This window comes from Myxocyprinus asiaticus, chromosome 13 (assembly GCF_019703515.2).
Source record: "Myxocyprinus asiaticus isolate MX2 ecotype Aquarium Trade chromosome 13, UBuf_Myxa_2, whole genome shotgun sequence".
Lineage (NCBI taxonomy): Eukaryota > Metazoa > Chordata > Actinopteri > Cypriniformes > Catostomidae > Myxocyprinus > Myxocyprinus asiaticus.
Genome location: NC_059356.1, coordinates 30,998,660 through 31,016,513, shown reverse-complemented (window position 1 = coordinate 31,016,513; position 17,854 = coordinate 30,998,660). Strand labels below are relative to the sequence as shown.

At 37.4% G+C, this 17,854-nt stretch overlaps 1 protein-coding gene across 2 annotated transcripts; it reads right to left on the bottom strand.

Annotated features, from left to right (window-relative positions):
- Positions 1–76: 76 nt before the first annotated feature.
- LOC127449781 (probable mitochondrial glutathione transporter SLC25A39) lies at positions 77–17,599 on the bottom strand. 2 transcript variants are annotated; one of them, XM_051713325.1, is made up of 12 exons: positions 17,450–17,599; positions 11,041–11,150; positions 10,775–10,834; positions 10,270–10,320; positions 7,165–7,274; positions 7,002–7,069; positions 6,009–6,133; positions 5,728–5,901; positions 5,527–5,636; positions 4,492–4,573; positions 4,236–4,319; positions 77–1,391 (listed from the first exon to the last, which is right to left on the bottom strand). In XM_051713325.1, the coding sequence occupies exons 2-12, from the start codon at positions 11,135–11,137 to the stop codon at positions 1,273–1,275; spliced, it is 1,080 nt and encodes a 359-aa protein (XP_051569285.1). In that variant the 5' UTR covers positions 11,138–11,150; positions 17,450–17,599; the 3' UTR covers positions 77–1,272. The 2 variants fall into 2 exon arrangements, with proteins under 2 accessions (XP_051569285.1, XP_051569286.1); XM_051713326.1 differs by lacking the exon at positions 10,270–10,320.
- Between the last annotated feature and the right edge of the window lie 255 nt (positions 17,600–17,854).

Here is a 17,854-nt window from a genome sequence, read left to right as displayed (position 1 = left end):
GAATAAGTGAGGTTGAATAGTGAATAAAAGAAATTCACACCCCAAAAACAAAGCAATAACTAACATAACATACATATTATTTTTAAATTTTTTATTCTTTACAGAAGTGTCCAATAACAAAATATTAGAGAATATATTAATGAAAATTATCACACAAACGTAATCATAAAAAACTACAGCTTAAACGGCACTCACATACTTTTAAGAGTAAAACATCCCGATCATATTTCACATGCTATCACAGGTCTTCTTTTTTTCAGGTACATTTTCTCACATTCACTCTGAAATGCAATCTGTAACTCCTTATTCAGTTATGTAGTATGATTCATGTATGGAAAGTGATGCACACAAACAATTCTTAAATATAAGCTTTTTGGTACATTTTGAGCACTGTGTAATCATTTCAGCAGTATTTTTACTTGTTTATTGTTCATATTTCAACTAAATGCATTGAATTGGTTTAGTTCACACACACAAAGGACAATACCAGGGATCAACCCACACTAGAAATCAACTGGTCTAAAAAAAAAAAAAAAGTAAAACAAAAAAAGAAAAATGGGGGTGTATTCCATTTTCAAGGAATTAAATTAAACCTCCAACAGTGTCACAGATGTTTTTATTAATGTCAAAGGACAAGTCTTGTGATTTCAGACTTGTTACTTTTAGGTAAAAAAAAAAAAAAAAGGATTGTCCCACTGAAAACAAAGAGAACAAAAACTGGTAATGAGAGGTTTATCCATTCTGTGTGAGGTTCTTAAACATAAACAGTAGAGGGCATCACAGTGTCTTTAATGAACGTGTCTAAAGTCATGCACTGCAGATACAGCAAGCTGGATGTCAAGTCCAATCGGCAGCCATTTCAATAGGTGGGGTATCGTGAGGAAGTCGTTTTTTATGCCAGCATGCTTTGGTAAAATTCCCATTTAAGGCATCACAGGGTATTAGGGCATATTGTGCATTGATCACTGCTTCACAACTGAGGGCTTAGGTCTCAGATGCAATGCAAGCTTTTGATTCCTGGTGCCAGTCTGTGGGCATATCACCCAACAATTAGAGTTTCTTTCAGTAAAAAAGGGACTCGGGACAATGCTAGGCTAAAGTCATCAGTGTTTGCTGTAGTGGAACAGTCATGCTGAAAAGGAGGTGTCTCTCTCTTTTTCTCAGGGCTGCCGCAGCTGTGGTTTTTCAGTGCGTTGCTTCAGTTGGTGCAGCGTCAGAGCTTGGTCCTTATGGGAGGGAAAAAATGACAAACAGTAGGTCCTCATGACCACCTCAGAGTCCACACTGTGCCTGGTTCAGGTTACGCTCATGAAAGAAGGTTTTCCCAAACTCATAAGTGCTGATCATGACTGCACAGGCGGGAGCAACTTTAATCACTCTTGGAAGGAAACCTGAAAAATGTAAAACAAAAAAATAAAATTAAATTTGGTTTATTTAAATATGTATTCAATATCAATGGCTGTTTCTAAAACATTAAAAGGTGAAGTGTGTCAGTTTGGTGCCACTAGCACATAAGGAATGCAAAAATAAATGACTGTTTTTAAAAAGGTTTCCTGAAACACTCCACACCCAAAACTCACTCGGTTGAGCCATCAAGATGTTAAAAAAAAAAAAAAAACAAGAAAATGTTCTGATAGCACCACAGAGATTACACTTAAAAAAAAAAAAAAAAAAAAGAAAAATTCTCGAATGGCTTATTTATTGTTGTCTCGGCATACTAAGCTGGGATTTTTTTTTTTTTTTTTTTTACATAAGGCTGTCGGTGTAACGCGTTAGTTCAGAACAATTAATTTGATAAAAAAATAAGTTAAAAAAAATGTACGCAATTAATCACGTCCTTAGAAAAGTCCTTATGATACATCTATCTCGGACAGACTGACAAATTCAATTGCAAAACGAATAGCTGTGGACTAAAGGCCAATGATAGGCTTATGTTCATTAATGTGGAAATAAAAAAAGCCACTTCTAAAGTCACTTTTGTTTTGTCTTATCAATGCTTTCCTCATCTGCCACAATAATGTAATGCATTTTACTTATCTGAATTATTTTTATAATATATATTATCTTTAAAATAAAATAACTATTTATAATTAATAATTACATATTTATTATTATTATAGGGCCTTCTCAGCAAATACTGTATTTATATATTAAATTAAATCGGCATATCATGTAATTAATTTGATTACAATTTTTAATCAATTGATAGCCCTAATTTTAATATTTACTGTTACAAGCAGTCCTCCCTTAACAGATGTGAGTCTCTATTTCAGGTGGTAAAGTCATTAAGTCAACGGGCCTCATTCACGAATAATTGTGTGGACTTTGCGTACTTATACACATGAAAAGATTCACAACAGGTGCGTACCCAAATGAATTTGTTCTTAACCTCGTTCTAATTAGGGTGAACGTACGTCCTCTTTTTCCTGGACATGTCCTCTTTTTCGGACCTTAAAAAAGCGTCCGGCCGGGATTTCTAGATTTGCGAAAATGTCCGGGATTCGGCTTTAGTTGCATTATGATGTGCATCTGGTCTGATACTTCATTGTGTGCGCGCATAATTGCATCGCTTTAACCCCTTTTGTAAGTCCCACCTTCTCGCACACCAATTGGTCGATTATAAGAGGCTTGCAGCAACTATTGGCCAAACTCCTGCCTGTCAATCTCTCCACGAACGCGTGAAGCGCTGTTGTGTTCGGCATCAAACAGTTGCTTGACAGTAGCAGCAAATGACAGCTGAGTGGAAACAATGCCCAAACGAAAGTGCAAATTTACAGAAGATTTGCACAAAAAATTCCCATGCTTTCGTCCAGGTCAAGATCCGTGGGAAGCAGAATGTATGACATGTAAAGCTGGCACTTATGTGTCAGTTGCTAATAAAGGTGCAAGTGATTTAGAAGCACACATTAGCTCTGCGAAGCATAAAGTGTCAACAAAAGGTGAAAGTTCATCAGGTAAATTAACGGACTACTTTTTGCGACCAGGTAAAATTATCATCACATTGCTTCATTTTCCATGGCCATTCAAAATAACAGTAATAGTAAATGAAGGTACACTCATGACATCAAATATTTTATTTTAGAACATGGATATTCAAAAGAAATTTTGGAAATTTGTATTTATTTATATATACTGTATTTATGTTATGCTAACAGAGTGTCTTTTTTACTGTATTAAAGTTTGCATTCATAGTAACACTGTTTTGAACCCTATTATTCCACACATCCTTCCAAACGAGATACAGCCTATGCAAGGGCTTTCAGCATCACCGCACCTCAACACTTGTAAATGTGTAGGGAAGGATGTCGCTGAAGCAAAAGGCCAAAAAACATCAAACTATAAAACTTTATGATGAATTGATAGAATGTTAAAATTTAGAATTTTACAATATGTACCATTTCCTGGGTGAACTTGTTGGATGAACTTGTGTTGGAGTGTTTGAAGTGCTGCTTGTGCAGGAGAATTTATCTGTCTCATCATCCACAGGTTCAGGCTGTGTGTGTGGTACATAAGGCAGTGCTCAATGTGGAAATAAATATTATGCGCGCCTGCTGCCTTCCTTGGATGTGGCATCCGATCATCAGGCTCCCTCTCTGGAATCAAACCCTAATTCTCTGTAACCCATGGTCACCATAGTAGGCATCTAAAATACCATTGAAAGTTGATAGGGCAGACATCTGAATTAGTCACTGCCTCCACGGAGGTTGCGTGATAAACCCAAGGTCATCTAAATTCTCCAAAGCAGATGGGTTTTGGGTCTGATAAATGCATGCATCCCGCTGGTCCACGACCCGGTTTTCCAGGAGGTGTTGGTCACGGTCTTAAATCAGCAGGACAAATACATAAGCCATTTCTGTGCTCTCGCTGAGCACACACAGATAGAACCTATCCCTGCTTGAGCTTTAATGCAGATATTTTTTGTTTCTTTGAAATAAGACTACAAATAATACGATATTCACACACACACACACACACACACATATATATATATATAGTGTGCATAATTTCATTCATTTTGTGTTTATTCCATGTTTATAAAGACACTGGGAGTTTGTAATTTTTGCATACGTGTGGTTTCAGTTGACCAAAAAAATTATTACATTTAGAATAAATTTTAGTACTAACTTATTAATCAATATTTCTGCTTAAAAACATTAGTACACAGATTTTACGCACAAATTACAGTGTATACACGGTTAGTAAATGAAGCTTCTACTAAAACTACTACAGCTTACCTGCAAACAATCCCCTGTACCCCATGTCAGTCCAGATATTCCTCATTATGTTCCATGTGGAGGATGGTTTATTCACAGAGCCTGCTGTAAAAGGTCCAAAATATCATTAAAATTTGATGCCTGACAACTATAATTAATTACAGCCTAAAGTACCTGTCACTTAATGACATCTTGTTTCTAAAGATTCAGGTTTGGTTAAACAACCCTTGCTAATGAGGTAATTACTTAAGAGGTGAAACTGTAGAAGCTGCAATACCTCCGAGAGCCTCCATCTCTCCTAACTGGATTTGCCTGCGTGTTTTCACCACATCGAACGGCAAGGTCAGAATTGCAGCTATCTGTGTAAAAAATAAATAAATAAATAAATAAATATATTATATATATTATATAAACACACACACATACATATACATACATTATATATATATATTATATATATAATCTGATAAGAAAGGGCAATACATTATGCTGGACATTAATTTTATCATCAGATGTTAATGGTATTTTCAGCATCCAAAAGGACAAAGGTCTTCGGTAAAAACATGATCTCAGCAAAAAGCAAATAGCAAATTTTATACATTTAATTCAATTCAAATAATTCAAGAATAATTTAACAATTATATTGGCACTGCAAAACCAATCCAGTTACAGGACACTTCTACAATGTAGAATGAACCATCCAATTCACTCCTATATTTATCATTTGTTTTGACATAGATAAGATACAAAACTGTTCACCTGTACTCCAGTCTGTCTCTCTTATCTTTCTCAGTTGCCTTATGTAAACATTCATCAATGCATCTATATTAATTTATGGGCATTCATGTCTAGATAGTGACCAAAATTGTTTTTTTTACAACAAATACTGATACTGATTATGTTTTTGTTCATTTGTCCAATAAAAAAATATGCAGAACCTTATTAGACTAAACTATGCCATGAATGTTAAATTGCACAATTTGAATATTTTATTCGAAATAATATTTGGTATGAGTCGAAATTCTTTAAGGTCTTTGTATTGCAAAAACAAAAGGACATGAAATATTAATTTGAGTTTATTTTATTAGTTTGATACAAGAAATGGGAAGATGACTGGCAACACGCAGATGACTGGTGAAATATCACTTTATTCCTTGATGTGCAGTCATTATTCATAAATATTTGACCGCTGAATGGCTCGATTGACCAATCAGAATAGAGAATTCCAGATAGCAGTGTAATAAGTCACTTAATTCAACCATCAAGCATATCTGTGTTTGAGAGTGAAGAAAACTGACCCTTGGATACTCACCGCTCCTGAAATGGCCCCTGCAGTAAAACTGATAGTGAAAGAGGTCTGTGGGGCCCTATACCTCTCACACAGCTGTGCCTTCACAAGTTCATAGTTAAACCAATACAGGGCTGGGGGGGAAAAACGAAAAGATTTAAACATTGCATATGCAAAACGTCCCTTAGCCATCATAGACTGTCAGGCAATGTACAGGTCACTGACCGGAGAAGGGCACGTCCCGTAGTACAGTGGGACCCCAACCTCTCCAGAGTGACAGCCAGCCGTCTTGAGCCACAGCCGAGCGGATACACACTATCAGCTCACTGTAGGGGAGCCTGCGGGACTGCATCTTTGTGCGTACCAACTCCAGAGGGCTGATCACGGACACTGCTCCCACTAAGCAGCACAGAGTGAGATGTTAATATTTATTTAATATTTAGAATTTATATTTTTGGGTAAACTATTCCTTTAAGAGTCTAAACCATGTGTGTCCATGTACTCACATCTGGCTAGCCCTCCTGCTATGAGAGGGATGTGGTCCCCCTGATAGCCCATGCCATAACGTAGGAAGTCTCTCAATTGGTCGTAACAAGTGAAGTAGATGACTGTGGCTGGTACTGCCATCACCCTTCATACACAAATATAACACACACGTACCAATCAGCATTCAAAAATACAACTTGTGCATTATAAAATTTGTAAAGAACTGAGCATTAACACCAACAGTCATATTTAAAGGGATAGTTCACCCAAAAATAAAAATTCTGTCATCATCTACCCTGGTATTGTTCCAAACCTGTATGAATTTCTTTATATTGTGAAACACAAAAGGAGATATTAGGCAGTATGTTAGTCTCAGTCACTATTCACTTTCATTGCCTCTTTTTTCCACAAGTGAATGGTGACTGAGGCTAACATTCTGCCAAATCTCTCCTTTTGTGTTCCATGACAAAGTCAAATGGGTTCAGAACAACATAGGGGTGTGTAAATTGGAGAATTTTCATTTGTGGGTGAACTATCCTTTAACAGTCAAACTGTTTAGGCTAACTCAGGAGCAATGATTCATGGCAGTTGGCAGTGGAAATATTTTCTGGCAACCACTCGATGAACTGTTCAGCAGGCCACTCTGCTCTAGTTAACAGATTAACTAGTTTACAGTGAAGTCAATTCAGACATCTGTCATTAACTTGACATTTATTTATTTTACAAAGTCAAAGCATCAAACACTCACTTGATGTATCATGATCGAAGTCATAATCATGAGCTGCATATACAGCACACATTTTTGCTCCAATTTCCAAAATAAAATAAAAGGATTCAGAACTACTTCAACCAAAATAGGCCCACACAGAAACTGAGATATGAACAAACTAGGACTAATCTAAATATTATAGCATGAGTTACATTTATGCCCTATAAAACTGATCTGGTCCAGTAAGTAGGTAAGAATGCAGTTTATCTGTAACTGTTCACTGGCACTATGGGGTTGCACTTACAGTGTGGGGGGAAGTCCGCTCCACAGAGACCTGAGCCCCTCATGACGCGTGATCTTCACAAATGCATCCTGACATACAAAACATGAATTCATCATCAGAATATGTGATTCTGAAACCTGGAATCAAAATTTTGAAACGTCCATGCAAGTAACTGAATTTTTACCACGGTGCCGCTGAAGTGGGTGGGGGTTTTGTACCAGCTGGCACAGGTTGAAACATTCTGACACACATAGATGTGGTCCATCAAGCCGTTACAATAGAGAAAACATTTCCCTAAAAGCAAATAAATACATAAATGTATAATTAATGTAAACCTAATTTGTAAAATAAGGCTTATTTTTGTGAATAAATTAGGGATGGGTTGGAATACCCAAGTAGTAGAGTCATTCACATTCAAATATGAAAACACAATTACATGACTGTTCAATTTAATTACAGTGGCATTTTGGAACTGATGAACAATGTAAACAGTGACTTTTAGTTCAGGGTAGCATTTGAGAGGATTTGGGAGTTTTGGAGACACAGGTTGGGGAGACACAGGATGCATTCTTGTGTTCAATAACATCTAGAACGCAAGGTTTTGAGAAGTTCTGACCTACTTTTTAACTTGAAACATCTTCTTAAAAAAGAATGCTCATTGCGCGAAGTAGTCCATCTGAGGCATACGCACAATTGCTACATTCGGAATAGCATACTTCTGACTCTTACTACTTCTGCAGTTTATAGATATAGTATTCTGGTAACACTTTACAATAAGGTTCCTTTTGTTATCATTAGTAAATACATTAGGTAACATAAACAAACAATGAACAATATATATTTTTAAAGCATTTATTAATCTTTGTTAATAAAAATAGAATTGTTAATTTTGATTTAAAAATGGATATGTTGAAATTAACATTAACTAAAGATTAATAAATACTGTAAAAGTATTATTCATTGTTAGTTCATGTTAACTAATGTTGTTAACTAATGTTAACAAATGAAACCTTGTTGTAGACGTTGTTCTATTGCCCTACATCGCACTTTTGAGCAGTCAAAATGTCCCACATGCACATCCTTAAAATATATCTATTTCCACAGTAGGGTTATTTACAACAACAAAAATAATACAATGGTCTTTTTGATACCAAGGACCCCCAAATACATTATGATGATCTCAAGGGACCTCCTGAGAGAGAAAAATAGTAAACTAAAGATATTACAAAGACATAACACATAAAAATGCTGACTTTAATAGTGCCATTGTACTAAAGCAAAATTATTGAAATTTTATATGGAAAATATATACTTTTATTAATTTGACAGTGTGTATGAAGATGTTTAAGCCTGAAGAGAAACATTTAAAATTCAATTCAAATTTATATGTATAGCACCAAATTTTTTCTAGCAAGTCAGTCCACTGTCGGCCATCTTTGAAACGCTCTCGGGAGGCTATTTCCAGTCATGCCAGTGCAGCTCCTATCTACTTGAATGGGCAAAGACCGAAATCTCAAAAACGGTTGGTCAAGATTATCATCAAAGAACATATTTCAAATCAGCAATAAAATTTTATATTATTGGAATCATAAATTGTGCTTCTTTACCTCATATTATGCAAAAACACGCAATTTTTCCCAGCTTGAATAGCTAATGCGCATGCGTGTTTTTGAGTTGATTGACAGGTGATGTCTGTATCTAAAAGGTGATTGCCTCTTTTTCCTGGATGGCAGAACTTCCTTTCTACATCCGTTGACCGTTGGGCGCTAGCGCTTCTTGGCTGGGCGTTCCAATTTCTCCCATTAATTTAAACAGAAGTGGCCCGTCTCTGCTAAATAGTCTCTGATAGCACTTTTTACAATAAATATTGTTTCAAGGCAGCTTTAAAGAGAATAGTGAAGTACAACCCTTATTTCTCAAAATAATGTTTTTTCCATAACATAAAATTAGATACAGATTTGTTTTTATTTCTTATGATTTAAAACTATAGCTATCAATAGAATAAAATAATTCTGATTAACCCCATAGTTTTAGAATGAAACTAAAAATTTCACATATCTACATTTTTCTTTTTTACAATTCACCGTCCCTTAACCCCCCCTCCCAGTGGCCCTCAGACCCTAGTTTGAAAACCTTTTGTCTACACAGTAAGTAGTCTAAATGACTCCTGTATTGTTATCTTTATACAGCAGAAATGTAATGTAACTAACATGTGCATTTCCAAGTACGATTTTCCTAAAAAAATTCTGTTTTCAGTTCAAAGGACTTTGGCGATTAGGACTGAAGCTTTAGATAAGAAGTTCTATCAATATTAGTGACCATGGCACTGACCATGCCACAGCAGTGTAAACCAAATCCAGCTTTGGCACAAGCAAGTAGTCTTTCTACTATTTTTGGACATTCTGTGAGACAGGTTCAAGGTAAGTCCTTCCATAAAAAAAAAAAAAAAAAGAAAAAAGAAAAACAAACTCCCTGGCACTTTCCCCATTTGCTCTGTTAATGTTCCACATGTATATTTTTTCAACTGAAATTCCCTTAACTATATGGCAAAAAACACACTTTTAAGATATACCTACTGTATTTTTAATGCTTGTTACTTTGGACTAAATAATAATATGCTTGTCTGCTTTCCTAACTGTAATTTGGTGTTAATCAATATGATCCACACATAGCTAGAGGGAGTTGTCAATTGCCACTTATTGACACACACATACTGCCTGCTGCATCCACATTACTGTTTATAGTTCATTCAGCTGCTAAAGTGAAAAAAAATAAATAAATAATTCCCCCATTTTATTACTGTATATGGCATTCAGAGTCAGAGCTATTCTTTCTTGAGGGGTGTTTGTGCACGTGTTATGTCTGTTTGCACTGTGACCCAAGTTTGTATTTATCCTTAAAGAGACTTTGGATATAAGCCAAAAAAGGCTTATCCTTTTTTGACTTATCCGACTCAAATCAGTTTAGTTATTATTATAGTCTTTCTAAAAAAAATAAAAAAAAAAATTAAAAAAAACATTTCACAAACCTGAGCCAAACCACATAAATATGACCGCTACTCTCGCATGTCTCTTAGCGTCGTGCTGACACTTCACAACAATGGCAACCAATGTAGACATACCAGATATTGACTACAAAGTCTGAACAAACAGATCCAATTTCATTACTTGCAAAATAACAATGAGGAGTATTTTCTATGTTGCTGTTGTTTGGCATTGTCAGTTCTTTGAATGGTAGTTAGTGTGAGTGTTAGTGAAGCAAGGACTGGGAGTACAGATGACATACTCACATTTTGAAGGCCGGATGACCCCAGTCCAGGGCCTTGAATCTGCTGCTAGGGCTACGAGAGAGAGATATGTGCATATAGCAAATGCAAAACACAGCATGAAGGAAGACAAAAGCCTGTGTTATCAAGGCCTTACACTACGTTATTAGCTAAAGCTAGAATTCTGCTGGTATTAGACCCACATTTAGCCAAAACCGCAGCTTAATCTCTCAAAAGTCTAAGTGGAGCAGAGAAAACCAGTCAGAAAGCAGCAGTGAGATGACCTAAAATGACTGATCAGACTGACTTGTTTTACAATAAGACCATGTACTAAAGAGTGTTTAAGCAGTTATGCATTTGATGGGAACCTGCAGTGCAATAGCTAAATAGAAGCATGTCTGTATGGAGATAGGGCTGCACGATTATGATAAAAATCATAATTGTTGATTATTTCCCTTGATATTCACTGTTCAATCAGCTGATATTCTGTCTGTTTATGAAGAGTTGATGAGCTTTCTGAGAACTGTACCTTGATAGAGGGGAGTTTGCTGGGCTTGAAGTCTGATCTTCACCACATCCAATGGTGTGACTGAAGAGCAAAAGGGAGAAATGGAGAGAAATGGTGGGACGGAGTGTATTACAGATTTAGCCTCATTACATTAACTGTGATCTAATGGATGGTACGGAAACATAGGCTTAAACCGGACAAATGGAGGAAGTGACGTCACAGACATTCGCAGTGAAAACAGAATTTCCCCCGAATAGAGAAATTAATATGCTGGTTTGATTCCTCACCAAAAAGGGATGTTAGTACAGCTCCAGTGCCAGATGCCAGCATCTGCTGCATGGGTGTGATGGCAGCCGAAACCCTGACTGCAGGCCCTTCCCCCATCCTGCCGGCCCACCTGAAAGACAGAGAGAGCAATTGATACAGAAGTATATAATACACAGATCAGCAGCAAAGGTACAAATTATATGAGCTGTACCACATTGTTAGTATAAGCTAAACATTGTCAACAGGACATCTACTGACCTCATTAATCATTTGCAGATCAAAGTAATGCCATCTGCATTAATAAGCAATGTTTTTGCCAATTTAGCAACAAATATATATACAGATCTGGAAAAAATTAGGAGACCACTGCAAAATTATCAGTTTCTCTGGATTTACTATTTAAAGGTATGTGTTTGAGTAAAATGAACATTTTTGTTTTATTCTGTAAACTACAGACAACATTTCTCCCAAATTCCAAATAAAAATATTGTCATTTAGAGCATTTATTTGCAGAAAATAACAACTGGTCAAAATAACAAAAAAGATACAAGTGTTTTCAGACCTCGAATAATGCATTATTATTGCATTATTATACAATTTCAATCACAGCTTTCATGCGTTTCATGGAAAAAACAATCGTCAGAGTTGGGGAACATTGTCTGAGCAGAAGGAAGCAAGTTTTCTTCCAGAATAACCTTGTACGTGGCTTGATTCATACGTCCTTCACAAAGACGAATCTGCCCGATTTCAGCCTTACTGAAGCACCCCCAGATCATCACAGATCCTCCACCAAATTTCACAGTGGGTGCGAGATATTGTGGCTTGAAGACCTCTCCAGGTCTCCGTCTAACCAATAGATGCCCAGGTGGAGGATCAGTGATGATCTGGGTGTGCTTCAGCAAGGCTGGAATCTGGCAGATTCGTCTTTGTGAAGGATGCATGAATTAAGGGACGTACAAGGTTATCCTGGCAGAAAACTTGCTTCCTTCTGCTCTGGCAATGTTCCCCAACTATGTCGATTGGTTTTTCCAGCAGGACAATGCTCCATGCCACACATCCAGGTCAATCAAGGTGTGGATGGAGGACCACCAGATCAAAACCCTGTCATGGCCAGCCCAATCTCCAGACCTGAACCCCACTGAAAACCTCTGGAATGTGATCAAGAGGAAGATGGATGGCCAAAACCCATCAAACAAAGCCAAGATGCTTGAATTTTTGTGCCAGTAGTGGAGTAATTTAGTTATTCCACCAAATATTGATTTCTGAATTCTTCCTAAGTTAAAACATTAGAATTGTGTTGTTTAAAAATGAATATGAACTTGTTTTCTTTGCATTATCTGAGGTCTGAAAACTGTATCTTTTTAGTTATTTTGACCAGTTGTCATTTTCTGCAATAAATGCTCTAAATGACAATATTTTTATTTGGAATTTGGGAAAAATGTTGTCAGTACTTTACAGAATAAAACTAAAATTTTCATTTTACTCAAACACATACCTATAAATAGTAAATCGAGAAAAACTGATAATTTTGCAGAGGTCTCTTAATTTTTTTCCAGAGCTGTGTAATATATATATATATATATATATATATATATATATATATATATATATATATATATATATATAACTCAGCAAAAAAAGAAACGTCCTCTCACTTTCAACTGTTTTTATTTTCAGCAAACTTAACCTGTGTAAATATTTGTATGAACATAAAAAGACTCAACAACTAAGACATAAACTGAACAAGCTTCACAGACATGTGACTAACAGAAATGGAATAATGTGTCCCTGAACAAAGGGGGGCGGGGGGGTCAAAATTAACAGTCAGTATCTGGTGTGGCCACCAGCTGCATTAAGTACTGCAGTGCATCTCCTCCTCATGGACGTCACTAGATTTGCCAGTTCTTGCTGTGAGATGTTACCCCACTCTTCCACGAAGGCACTTGCAAGTTCCCAGACATTTCTGGTGGGAATGGCCCTAGCCCTCACCCTCCGATCCAATAGGTCCCAGATATGCTCAATGGGATTGAGATCCGGGCTCTTCGCTGGCCATGGCAGAACACTGACATTCCTGTCTTGCAGGAAATCACGCACAGAAAGAGCAGTATGGCTGGTGGCATTGTCATGCTGGAGGGTCATGTCAGGATGAGCCTGCAGGAAGGGTACCACATGAGGAAGGAGGATGTCTTCCCTGTAACACACAGCGTTAAGATTGCCTGCAATGACAACAAGCTCAGTCCGATGATGCTGTGACACACCGCCCCAGACCATGACGGACCCTCCACCTGCAAATCGATCCAGCTCCAGAGTACAGGCCTCGGTGTAACGCTCATCCCTTCGATGATAAACGCGAGTCCGACCATCACCCCTTGGTAAGACAAAACCACAACTCGTCAGTGAAGAGCACTTTTTGCCAGTCCTGTTTGGTCCAGCGAAGGTGGGTTTGTGCCCATAGGCAACATTGATGCTGGTGATATCTGGTAAGGACCTGCCTTACAACAGGCCTACAAGCCCTCAGTCCAGCCTCTCTCAGCCTATTGTGGACAGTCTGAGCACTGATGGAGGGATTGTGCGTTCCTGGTGTAACTCGGGCAGTTGTCGTTACCATCCTGTACCTGTCCCGCAGGTGTGATATTCGGATGTACTGATCCTGTGCAGGTGTTGTTACACGTGGTCTGCCACTGCGAGGACGATCAGCTGTCCTTCCTGTCTCCCTGTAGCACTGTCTTAGGCATCTCACAGTATGGACATTGCAATTTATTGCCCTGGCCACATCTGCAGTCCTCATGCCTCCATGCAGCATGCCTAAGGCACGTTCACACAGATGAGCAGGGACCCTGGGCATCTTTCTTTTGGTGTTTTTCAGAGTCAGTAGAAAGGTTTCTTTAGTGTCCTAAGTTTTTATAACTGCGACCTTAATTGCCTACCGTCTGTAAGCTGTTAGTCTCTTAACAACCGTTCCACAGGTGCATGTTCATTAATTGTTTATGGTTCATTGAACAAGCATAGAAAACATTGTTTAAACCCTTTACAATAAAGATCTGTAAAGTTATTTTGACTTTTACAAAATTATCTTTAAAATACAGTGTCCTGAAAAAGGGATTTTTTTTTTTTTTGCTGAGTTTATATAAAGAAAAACAACCACTAGAGGCGGGGATGATCATTATGGCACAGCGCTCTGATATCTTATCTACTGAGCACACTGCTGTGGGTGGGCCACCCTCCACATAGACTACATACAGTAATACAGCCTTTTAAGATGCAATACAACATGACACTTTGACCGATAGCAACTGTGCAGTAGGCCGTACTAGCCTGGATGTATTCTGCATGCAATGCGCAATGTGCCTTTTGTTCACAGCTGTATTCATTTAATTAGATTACACCCAGGAAAAATCCACAAAGTGCCGAAGCCTGAGCCAAACATACTCTTATGCCACAAACATAGAGGGTAAAATCTATAATAGGGGTGCACCTATCGATCAGCCACCTTAAATCCGTGATCAGCGATCAGCCAATCGTGCCTAGATTTAGGGCTGATCTTTTTTGCAGCATGCTGGGAATCACACATACACTGCTACATTGAAGCATGACAGAGGGGCCTTTGGCTATTCTAAGCATTCACAAATTTAAACTTTCAGACATAATGTAATTCACATGAATATGCCATTTTGTTTTTTAAAAATGTGTAAGAATTACACGTGTATGAATATTAAGTTGCCCATTTTCTAGTCATTATGGTAATAATTCTGACTCACTGCACAGTGAGCCCGGAGAGGATAAAGAGACTGCTAACAGGTATAAAAACTAATTAAACAGCAAATAAACATGCAAATACAAATCTGAGTATATGTGATGTAACGTGAGTCATGACAATCAGACGTTGTGTTGAGCGATAGAGATTATGAACACTTTCATCTTCACTCCCTTCAATATGCTCACTCGCGGTGTCAATCAAACATGCGGATCTCCAAGTTCTCTCAATTTCTCATCAGTCACTCATCTCAGTGCTATTCTGTGATGATCCCAATTTAAATCAGATTAACGTGTGTCACATTACCACTAATCACAGCAATTACATTTGAACCATAACGGCACCACGTTTTGTTTTTTTTACAGCATAATAATCATAATGTTAGTTAATAAAAATACAATTGTTCTTTGTTAGTTCTTGTTAGTTCATAGTGCATTAATGTGCATTAACTAATACAACTTTTGATTTTAAAAATGTAATAGTATATGTTGTAACTAACATTAAGTTCATTAGTTCATGTTAACTACAGTAATATTGTTAATGTTAACAAATGGAACCTTTTTGAAAAATGTTACTGTAATTTTACTGTGTGGGGCATAAACATGTAACTGCAGCATATAACTTGCAAAAGTGTGGCAAATGGCACTTTAAGAAAAAAATCGGTATCAGCCGATCTTAGTGATTAAAAAAAAAAAAAAAATTCGGAGATCGGTATCGGCCTCAAATTTCCTGATCGGTGCACCACTAATCTATAAGCAAATAACCAAAAGTTCAAAGGGCTGATAGTCTTCTATCTCTGCAATGGTACGGCCTCTCAACTAGTACCCCACTGATATATCGGTCGGTCGATATTATCGGCCGATATTAGCCTTTCACCGATATGTCGGTATCGGCGTATATTTTACCGATATGAAAACTTTTTTTCAGAACATACAGTATAATGCAGAAAACAATGCTTTAGAATTGGTGACATAGCGGAGTTCAGCGGTGTCATCACAGTAAGATGTTAACTAGTTTGTTAAATACATACTGGAAACTTAATAAACAATGACCCCATAATTTTCCCTTTTCAATATAACTAATATAACGTTAACCTTGTCCCTGACAACCATGTAACTCATGTCTGTTTGCTGATAGCCAGCTATAGTTTGTCAGTGCAGTAAGTTATGTAGCAGATTGAAAGGTAACATCAGAGCATCTTTTTGCAACTCAACAGACAACGGTGCAGTGGTGGATTGTGTCTGATGAGTGTTGATTTCATGCTATGTTGTTACGTTGTACTTTCATTGTTGTCAGCTGAGTGGAAGCTAATGAGTAAACATGTATTCACCAAACTGTTTTGTTCAGGATTCACAGTTTGGTACCCCCTTCAACCGAACAATTCCAGTAGTAAAATGTAATATTTAGAAGTCTGGTTTTCCACCATTGAAAGTTTCCCCTGAACTTGTATAGCAGAATACGGTGTAACACCGCTGCTTATCTGTTTATCTTGACTTGGCAGTATTAATATAGTCAGCATTTGACTGATACTAAACAGTACTGATGTTTATTAAGCTATTTATTTATTTGTATTTCTTCTTTATTTTCTCAGTGTTCATTTCTAGAATTTGTTGACAATGTATAATAATGTCAAATATTCTTTGATTAAAATATTTGTTTAAGAAAGCCTTCCGAGTACCTTTGCATAGTCATATGCACAATCCACTTAGAAATGGTCTGTTTTCATTCCAGCTCAAAAATTAAATATATCGGCCACCATATCGGCAATCGGTTAATTTTCCCTCTCTAAAATTGGTATCGGTCTCAAAAATCCCATATCGGTCGGGCTCTACTCTCAATCCAAGGACACCCATTCAGGCCAGACATGTTTATTACAGTATGAAGTACAGAAGCCTGCTGCACATATAATGCTGGATTGCTGTAATATTGAGTAATACAGACACATATCTCACTCTTTTATATTAAATGGGGAGAAATGGACACACATGCACCTACATTTCTCTCCTTGTGACTCCAGACAGATAGAAAATGTGCACAACTATCACCAAATGCAATTGCTGTCAGCTAATAAAACAACCTGAAGTGTGAGCAGAGACATTTTTATGTGAACTGAATCACGGCATTCAGCCAGTGCTTTAATCAACTAGTAACCAGTAATGTCATGTAGTGTTAACTCACTAATAACTGTAAACCCTTCATTTCTAACCTAAAACAAAATAATGTATTAATTAACTGGCAGGCCTATTACAGTCTTACAGAAAAACAAATGTTATGACTTTCCTCCTAACCCCAAGAAAAACAATATTTATTAGCTCCAATTAAAAAACAAAGAACAAAGTGTTCTGTCAACCCAAAGAAATGTATGGCGAGGAAGCTGATCAAGTCTTGGGTAGCTAAAATATTGCCTGCTCAGAAGAAAGCACACCAACTCACCTGGTAACTATGATTAGTTAACAACGCGTCAGACATGTTATGAAATATCAAGATGATTATATAACACTAGATTACCTGTGTGCAGTAACGGCTGTCTTCATAAGCAGTAATAGCGCAAAAAGACAATGTTTTCAGAGCAGTGATATTGACTGAGCCCTTTTGAAGTCGATGGAGTAGAAAGGATAGAGTATTTAAATACTACTGAGACAGCTCAGAATAATTTACTCCTGCAGACAACTCACCTTTAATCTAAAACGTGAGGGTTTTCGTGCATCTCGACGCTTTCTGCCATGCTGAAGTGTGACTCTCCGCCATTCAGTCGGATTGTCTCACTGCACAAAACAACATCCAGCAGCTGCTAATGAGAGACGACACTGCGCCCTCCGGAGGCTGATCTGCTGCCAAAATACGGTTAGGGTTGGTTTGCTCATTCTCCTGTTGAAAAATATCTCAAACCAGCCTGAACTGGTTTGCTATTCTTAACTGCTCCCCCGTCTGACCAGCTGAAATGTGCCCAGAACCCCTCTAAAACCAACCAACAGGCCAACCTGAACTGACTAAAGAGACCCAATAAGACCAGCAAATAATCTTAGGCTGGGGTAATATTTAAAGGGATAGTTCACCCCAAAATGCAAATTCTCTCATCA

Coding starts and splice junctions, on each gene's coding strand:
- LOC127449781 (XM_051713325.1), bottom strand. CDS start 11,137: ATGGGGGAAGGGCCTGCAGTCAGGGTTTCGGCTGCCATCACACCCATG. Junction 10,321..10,774: donor GCAAACTCCCCTCTATCAAG/GTACAGTTCTCA, acceptor TCTCTCTCGTAG/CCCTAGCAGCAGATTCAAGG. Junction 1,392..4,235: donor GTACAGGGGATTGTTTGCAG/GTAAGCTGTAGT, acceptor TACATTTTTCAG/GTTTCCTTCCAAGAGTGATT.